This window comes from Charadrius vociferus, unplaced genomic scaffold, assembly GCF_000708025.1.
Source record: "Charadrius vociferus isolate BGI_N301 unplaced genomic scaffold, ASM70802v2 scaffold1290, whole genome shotgun sequence".
Classification (NCBI taxonomy): Eukaryota; Metazoa; Chordata; class Aves; order Charadriiformes; family Charadriidae; genus Charadrius; species Charadrius vociferus.
Window position 1 is genome coordinate 6,709 of NW_009646440.1, and position 8,616 is coordinate 15,324.

Genomic DNA, 8,616 nt, shown 5'->3' on the forward strand with positions numbered 1-8,616 from the left:
TGCTGAACGGGGAGAAGTCCTCTCAGGGCTTGAGCGGGAGGACTTTTCCCCCTGAGCCCCAAGTTTCCAGCTCCTGCCAAGGAATGCGATGCGAAAGCTCTCCCTGACAGATAGTTCTTTGCCGTGGTGGGATTGCTTCACTTCTTTTCTGGCCAGAATGTGTTTTTGCAACAGGGAAAGGGGAAAGCCAGAGCTGAGCGTCAACAGCCTGTGACAGGACACTGAACTCAGTCGTCCATAAACAAGGAGGAATCTGAATTCAGGGTTTGAGAAGTCCCATGTGTATCATCTGCTCCGGGCAGGAAGACTCGGTTGCATCAGCTCCTTTCTCGGGCTGGGAGAGCGTGACCTCTCCCGGGCTCCCGGCGCACGGCAGGGCCGGCTGAACCCGCTGCTCTCGGCTCTGTTGGCCAAGCCTTCCTCTTCCCTCAGAACAAATCCAGCTCATCTCTTGGCCAAACCAATCCGCTAGGCCCTCTTGGCCTTTGGTGTCGGTTGGGTTTGAGATATGTTGTTAGGAAGGAAGGAAAAAGTATAAAGCAAAAGATTTCCTGAGCTGCCATCCCTGCTCTATCCCATTGTCCCGTGGGGCCGCAGATGCTGGAGAGAGCAAAGAAATAAGGCAAAATTCTTACTTTTCAGCAGGCAGAGCTGCTCTGAGGCTGCCAGTGTGTGTGCGTGTGTCTGCCTGGGGGCAAGGAGACCCTCACCCCAAACATCAACCTCCTTAATTTAGCAAATTTAGCTAAAACTGGGGGGACGAACCCCTCCTAGACCTCCTTCACCCTCGCTGATCTCGCAGGCAACAAGGCCAGACGATGAAACCTTTATGGGAGCATTGGCTGGTGGTTGGGGTGAGGATGGACATTCCCCTCGGCCACGGAGCACTCTGGAGAGTCCTCCAAAGTCCTTCTCATCCATTGGGTTGTGTGGACATCTAGAGGCCTTGCCGGGAACGACACAGGAGTGGTTTTCCTCCATCCGCCACCGCAGGCTGGTTGGTTGGGTGACACACCAGCGATACCGGTGGATTCACCTGCCGGGTCCAAAGGACACAGTTTAAGAGGAGGCAAGCGAAGCCGCCTTGAAATTTAGCTGCTGCGAGCCAATTCCTCGTGTTTTGAGCACGCTACTTGGGTATCTATAAAAGTGAGAGCGAGTGTTAATCTTTCCTTTGTGGCTTTACAAGGAGGAGAAGGAACGGCTGTAAGAAACCAACAGCCATGGCTTTTGCCACTTCATGAGGACAACGGGAGGTTGGACGTCCAGAGATCTGCCTTCTCTGCGTCTGCTGCTCAGGTGCCACTGGTGGCTTATTTCTTTTTTATTTTTTTCTCCTATGATTTGAGATTATTTTTCCTGCCAAATGAGGAGGAATGTGAGGAAGCGTTGCACAGCGTGATGTGCCCATTTCAACCACTGTCCCCGTTCCCGTTCCTTGCTGGTGACGCTGCTCAAGGCATTGGCCATTATGAACATGAGGAAGCTGAATCTAACCCTGAACTTTGTGGAGGAAGTTCTCGCCTTGGCCTTAACATCTCGCTAACAAAATGTGCTGGAGTTTGGCAGGAAACAGGCTGAGGAAAGCTGCACGTTCCAGCGGCTTTAAAACCAGTGCTGCTGTTTTGAAGACCTGCTTCTGACCTGGAGAGCTCTGGTTTGCAGCTCAGAGGCTTGGCACCTCCAACTTCCACAGCGGTGTGTCCTCGCTGCCACACCACGAGCTGGCAGACGTCGCCACCTCTGATGATCGGGCTGGTTTATGACACGTAGAAGCAGCTGCTAATGAAGATTCAGGTTTGGCTACTACACCTCATGCCCCAAGGCCTTGGCATTTCTCTGGCTACTAGAAATCAGGGTGAGATGGGGTGTAAGAGGAGCGGATTCTCCCAGACTTCTCACACCTTCCTACGAGACCCGGTGCTGGCTGCTGTTGACAACCGCCTACCAGGGCAGGCAAACCCCAGGTCTGATCCAGACTGGGAATTCCCTTGCTCCTACTGCCCAGTTTGGGCATCTGGATGCAGAATGGCCCAAACTGGGCTCGCTGTTGAAAATACTGGCCAGTGTCTTTTTTAGCAGGTGACATATGCTAGGAAACTTGAGGGCTCGATCCAAAGTCTACTGACGTCAGTGGAAATACTCTTGTTGACATCAGTGGGGCTTGGATCCCCGCCTACGTTCCACTTCTTTATTTCAAACTGCAATCTGTCAGGAGTGGAAAGGTCTCTCTCCTACTTACAGACTTTAGCACGTCTCTGAAAGGTCTTGCTTCCTCTGCAATCAGCAAGCCGAGGATGCAGAGTACAGAACAATTTGGAGAACAGGCGCAAACCCATTCAACGCTGTGCACGTTCCGTCCGCGTTGCTGGACCCTAGCCAGGCTGCAGCTCAGGTTTAAGCATCTGCGTCGCGGGTCAGGGAGGTGGTGGCCTCGGCTGTGACGTGCTGTGACTCCCCAGTACCTGCCCCAACCAGAATCAGACCTTCAGATCTCCGTGAGCTGCTTGGGATGGTCCAGCTCACCTCTTCCAGAGAGGGCTGACCAAAGTCCTCTCTTTGAGGAGCGTCTGGATGACACTGTTAGTCATACGGTTTAGTTTTAGGTAGTCTTGCGAGGAGCAGGGAGTTGGACTCGGTGGTCCTTATGGGTCCCTTTCAACTTGAGGTGTTCTCTGATTCTCTGATTCTCATGGGCTTTGGGGTTTGTCAGGTGTGTGTTGCGTGAGGGGTCTTGGATCCAGCTTTCACAGGTAGACCCAGGGAAAGTGATTTTCTTTTCAGTGGGAACAGAGCTCTTGCAGCCCAGTTTGTTGTCCCCTTCCCAGGTGGGACATTCCTGAGCAGGTTGGGAAGAGTGAGCGAATAACAGCCCTCCTACAAAGCAGGTTTAGCACTCGCCACGCTCCTCAGTGGGGACAGAGCTAGCGTGATGCTACGAGACACGTGGTGGGCCAGGCTCTGCTGCACCACTCCCTCCCGTGCCCACGTGCCCAGGGCTTGCGCAGGGTCACCTCCACCACCTTCACATTGCTGGCAGGTCCTGGGGACTCTTCTGTCCCCGTGTTATGACTGTGGAGGTACCAAGAGGCTGGGTCTGGGAGGGTGAGTGTGGCCCTGCTCACCTGGAAGGGTCACCAGCCAGTGAGATCCTCATCTCTCCGTTAGGAACCCCCTCCTTTCTCCATGGCATTCTTGTTGACAGCTCTGTTGGCCAAAGTCTAAAGGATAGTTATATTCTGCATCATAAAATCTGACCGCAACGCTGTTTCTGGCAGTTGCGTGGCATCGCCGTGTGCTGTTAAAGAGCTGCTGTTTCGCACCCTGGAAGTGACTACCTTTTAATTCTGGATCAAGTCAATCCTGTTTCTCTAAGGAGCTCCAGCGCTCTCAACCCTGCAGCCTCTTCAGAGCTCCTGAGGATTTGATCCCTGCGGGCAACATTGCTCCCACGGGGACCTGCAGTTTCCTGCAAAGTGGTGGAGCGTAGCAGCAGGGCGGGCTGGCTGCCTCTCCTCATTCAGCGCGCGTATATATAGACCACAAAATGCTCTGGAGTAAAAGGAGCAGTGGGTGGAAGGGGAGATATTATTATCTTCACCTGCTGCTGCCGACCAAAGAAATAAAGAGACAGATGACAGGAAATGAGGACTTCAAAAATAGACACCTTTAATGTCAAAACGTTCAGGGATTAGCGAGAGCACCATACAAGAAGCAGAGAAACTCTCACGCTAGTCACCATGTGCTTTGAGTGCGCGTCGGAGGAGGAAATATGCTGAGATATCTAAGAAACATTTCCGTATTTACTCTCTGTGCCCTCCGCAGAAGAGCCAGAGAAAAAAAAAATGACCAAAGGAACTGCAGATATGCTGAAACAGGAATTGTAAAACCTCCTTTACAGCTTGACAGATCCTCTGTACCTGGATGATCTGCAATTCTCTTTCCCCAAGCTGCATGCCCAAATCCTGCCCGTGTCTGCCAGCTCACTTCTCGGCTTCCACGAGGCTTTGCCAGGCTCTTCTTGCAGCTCTACGGGACAGGCATAGCCAAGTTTTTAATGTGAGCCCTCTTTATTAAAAAAAGAGAAAGAGAAGTCTTTGCATATGGAAAATATTTCTTGTCATATACTCTATCTGCTTTACTTAAAACCTCTTAAATATATTAAACATCTAATTTGGCCTCACCTCTATATTTATGTACATCTGCTAATAGTTCCCCTGTCCATCCATACAGTCATATGGCTTTTTTCCCAGCTCCGTGTCTTCGTTAGTAATTCTTTTTTGCAAGTGAAACCCACAGTCTGGGTTGGATTTGAACAAGGTTGTGACAGCGACGTAGAACATTGGGCCCGAGGGAGAGGAATACCAAGGGGTCTTCTTCCTCACTGAAACTCAAGTCCAGAACTGGCTATATTGAGTCGACAGGTGCCAAGACAACAAGGGAAAATAGCAACGGTAGCCTGAAATGTCCGAGACCTGACGCTCTGCAGCTCCCGCCGCTGGAAATCAGCACGTTACTGATCCTGAGAGAGGGGAATACAGTGTGACACGGTTGATTTCTAGCTCAAAAATCCCAAACCTTGGTCACGACACGCCGATAACCAACTTACTGTCTTGCTTCACTCTCCCGCTGCTTTGCTAGCAGCTGGGGCAAGGGGCCCCGAATACGTCAAAAAACATTTTTTGACTGCTAAAAATTGGGATCCGGGCTTGGAGTCTGTTATTTCTGAATCTGTAAGGTTCCTGAGTGAAAGTTTGCTGTAGTGACACTGGAAGGAAGGTGTGAAGCAACTCTGTGGAAAGGTTTTGAGGGGCACAGAGGTTTTCTAAACGTGTCTTCACCCCGTGTATTTCTTTTTCTTTGATACTGCTGCAGTGTCCTCATCTTTAGAAAAAAGAAACGCATCAGAATCAGACAGAAAAATTGTGATCTGCCTTCTGGACAAGAACCAGGTTCAACCGGTGCGGTACGTGTGCAAGACCAGTGGACGCAAACCAGTGTCTCACCGTCTTTCATTTCCAGTGCTCCCCTCGCCAAAGGCCTGGGTCTCCGATGCTTTATTGCCGCAGAGATACGTGATCCTAGCTCAGGCACCCGTCGTGATCTGCGCAGCACGGGCCTTGAGTCAGCAGCTCTCTTGGGTTACCCCTCTGGACCAGCTGGATGCGTCCCCTGGGCTGTATGCAACGCCGGCGAGAGTTAAAAGTGCAACAAAACAGCCCAAAGACCAGAGGTGATGATGAGGAGGAAGGACGAAGAGACACATGGGCAGCCTGCCCCAGCCTGGAAGATGTGCAGTTTCTCAGCGTTGGGAAGGAAGACCCTGGCGTCCTCCAGGGCCCCGTGAGCTGCCATGGTGAAGTTGGCATCCCCCGAGGTCACCACATCGAAGACACAGGACTGGAAGTAGACGTCCTCCACGGGCAGCATCTCCTTGCAGAGCGCCCGGGCCGCCTCGGCTGCCGCGCCGCCCCGGCCGGACTCGCCGCGGGGGGTCGGCTGCCCGGATGGAGAAGGAGAGCTGGCGGCCGGCCTGCCGGACAGCGATGGTGGTGCCGATGTACTCCGCACGGATCTCCACGTGCCTCCCGGGGCTGCGCTCCCGGATGGCCAAGCTGCTCCCGCCGGGCCTCTCACCCCCGTTCACCGAGCCGTCCTCGAAGGCTGCTGGGAGGTTGTCTATCTCAGCCTGGTAGACCTTCTGGTCGATGCATTCCTTCATGTTCTTGAAGATGATGGTGAGCTGCAGAGAGCGGATCAGAAGGGGTTTGATCTGACTCGCTGGGTGCGAGCGTGGTGGCCGTGTCCCCACCCCAGGTATCAGCTATGCGCAGACTGCACACATCTGCCCCACCAACGCATCCCAGTGTGCCCCAAACCACCTCTCCCACATCGCTGCTGTCCTTTCGGGAAAGCGGCAATGTTCCCTTCTTTCCTTCCTTTGTTTCCTTCTTTCTTTAATACCATTTAAGCAACTGAGAACTGAGATGGAGCCAAGCCCGGATAGACTGCATGCAGCTGGACCACGCGCTAACCCATCCCTGGGCAGCAATGGGAGGGTTTGCAGGTCTCTCTGCTCCCCTCAAGGACCTTCATCCCACTTGTCCTGTAGACGTTCATTCCCGATCCCAAGTGGGTTTAGCTGAAGCTATTGCTGCCCTCCCCAGCCGTTTTAGGGAGCGCCCTAAGCCGGTGCTGCATCCCGGAGACGCACGGGTGTGCTGCCGAGCCCTATCCACGAGCGTTACCTTGCTAGTGACCGTAGCGTTGGACCCCTTCGCCACCGGAGAGCTGGTTGCTTGTACGAACAAGTAGTTGTTGTCCAAGAGAGGCCAGGAACCCTCCACCCGGCAAGTGTGGAAGTCGTCGTGGAAAGTGCGGATATGGGGGTCCCCGAAAGCGGCGCAGTGCTGGTAGCTAGGGGGCTGGCCGTGCTTGTAGAGAAAACTCTTCTCATAGTTGCAGATATCAAGGGACTCGAAGCCTTGATGGTTGGGGGCCGGGGGCCGGGGGCGGGGCGGCGATGTGGGACCTTCCTTGGAGCAGTTGTTCTGGATCATGAGGTCCTCGATGCCGTGGACGGCGGAGTGGTAGGCCAGGTCGCCCCGGCACGTGCGAGCCGTCTTGCGGGTGCAGTGGGAGTAGGAGCGGAGGGCGTTGCAGTACGCCGCGTTCCTGTTGGAGCCGCGCAGGTTGAGGGTGGCAGCCACGTACTCCGAGTTGCAGCGCAGGATCTTGCACTGGGAAGAAACTGGGAGAGACGGGGCGGCCCCGGGGCATCCCAGTAGAGCTGTAGGAGCGGGGAAGGGCAGCCCCTTCTCCTCCCACCACCTCCCACCATCTGGCCCACTCCAGATCTCATGATGGAGACGCTTTCTGGAAGCGCTTATTCCCCTATATTAATGACCGCAGCGCCCAGTTTAAATGACCTGCTTCTTATGGGCCTGCAGGGAATGAATCCAGGGTTGCCTGCTGCAGGACCAGGCTGGAGCCTGGCGCAGACGGCAGTCACGGGGCCGAAGGGGTGTCCTGAAGCAACTGGGGTGCGAGACTGTACCTGGGGCACAAGCACTGCCAAGAGCCGGGGCGGCAGTTGTGACTGTGGCCCTGGGACGTGGCTCAGACGGAGATTCTTCGCCCCCGGGGCTTGCCAGGGGACAAACAGGAATTTCTGGGAAACCCCTTCTTCCCATTTCAACCTTGGCCGGGCTGTGCAGTCGCTCTTTCACGCTAGGCTTGGCTGCACCAAGGACATCCTGCCCCTCAAATGGGATTTCTCCACGCTGCTGTGTGCCACAGCGCCGGGAGAGCTAACGAACTCGCCCCAGCAGGGTTTGTTTAGCTCATTAAACAGAGGGGTTATAAGGGACAGCTGCCCTTGCAGTAGCTGAGTGCGAGCAGGGCAGGAGAAGGTGGTGGGAGGTGGGTTTAGGTTTTGGAGGTCTCGGCTCTCCTGGTAGAGCCTGTGGGCTGCAGGAGGGAAAGCGAGTGATGGATGTGGCTGACGCCTTTCACTAGAAGACCTTGACTTTGGCCAGTCCCTGTGTCCTGCTGTCCCTGTCTTATCTTGGGAGATAAGAGAGCTTTTAAGGGCTTTCCCAGGGAAAGCGCCTGCTGCAGGAGAGCAGGGGAACGCTCTCCTCCCCGAGGCTGCCCTGGAAGGGGCTGGTGGTGCTGGTGGGGACTGCTGCCCGCCCTCCCCTGGGGCTGCGGTGGGCCGAGGGCGCTTTGATACTGCCTGAGCCTTGCGGCTGCCATGAGAGGGTCTTCTGCTTGCTCCAGTCACCTCCCATGCTTGTACCCTCCCTGCGCCCTGGGGCTGCAGCTCCCACGCCGGGTTTACGGCTCTGCCCATGCGGTTCCTTACCATGCCTGCAGAAGAGGAGGAGGAGGAGAGCTCGGAGGAAGAAGCCGGGGTTTTCCAGCTGCCCTGGGCTCTTACTGCGGGCAGGTTTCCCCATTCCAATCCATGCAGAGCCTGGGGGGTTGCTCACCCGCTGGCTCGTCTGGGCTTCATTCAGCAGCTCACCTAGAAGCGAAGTTGGAGGTGGGATCTGAGAGGTGCCAGCGTCCAGCTGCCAAACGCGGCCCTGCAGGGCTCGGCTGCGCTGCTGCCTCTCGGGGCGGGGGGGGGAGGGGAAGGCAAACTTTTGAGTAAAATCCCAGAGGGTTTGGTTTTTAACTGCTTTCAACTACCACAGCTCTCATCTTCCACCCCCAGGCAGCTGCGCTGTGTAGTTCGGTGTGTCAAACACTTAAAGTTTCTGGCTGCCCCTGGAGAGGATCAGTGAGCTCCAGGGGCTCGAAGAGCCTTCACGGCGGGGATGCGAGCAGGCGATGAGTGCGGGGAGGACCCACCCTGTCCTACATGTCAGGTGCAGCGCGGGCTGCCTCTGGCCTGCTGCTGTCCCCGCCAAAATGAAGGTTTGGAGCACGGCGTCCGCGGGGATAGGAGTTGAAAAGCCAAATTGTAAGTGTGGCTGCCCTGACGGCCACAGCCAGCACCGCCGGGTGATACCAGCACCTCCTGCTCCACTGAAAACCTGCGTCCGGGTTCCCTCAAAGCCGGGAAACGTGCTCTCAGCCCCGTTCCACCTTTCCCCCCTCACTGCTTTG

The 8,616-nt window shown here is 55.3% G+C and overlaps 1 protein-coding gene across 1 annotated transcript; it reads right to left on the bottom strand.

Annotated features, from left to right (window-relative positions):
• Window positions 1-5,199: 5,199 nt before the first annotated feature.
• Window positions 5,200-7,961, bottom strand: HFE2 (hemochromatosis type 2 (juvenile)). Its single transcript, XM_009882015.1, has 4 exons — window positions 7,868-7,961; window positions 6,249-6,751; window positions 5,501-5,743; window positions 5,200-5,463 (listed from the first exon to the last, which is right to left on the bottom strand). Exons 1-4 carry the CDS (start codon window positions 7,959-7,961, stop codon window positions 5,200-5,202), a joined length of 1,104 nt encoding a protein of 367 aa, XP_009880317.1.
• Between the last annotated feature and the right edge of the window lie 655 nt (window positions 7,962-8,616).

What these genes read in the sequence shown, in the direction of transcription:
- HFE2 (XM_009882015.1), bottom strand. Translation starts at nt 7,961, where the DNA reads ATGGGGAAACCTGCCCGCAGTAAGAGCCCAGGGCAGCTGGAAAACCCC. An exon ending in CCTCCTCTTCTGCAGGCATG is followed by an intron (nt 6,752 to 7,867) that starts GTAAGGAACCGC and finishes CGTCTCTCCCAG; the next exon opens with TTTCTTCCCAGTGCAAGATC. An exon ending in ACGCTACGGTCACTAGCAAG is followed by an intron (nt 5,744 to 6,248) that starts GTAACGCTCGTG and finishes CGCTCTCTGCAG; the next exon opens with CTCACCATCATCTTCAAGAA.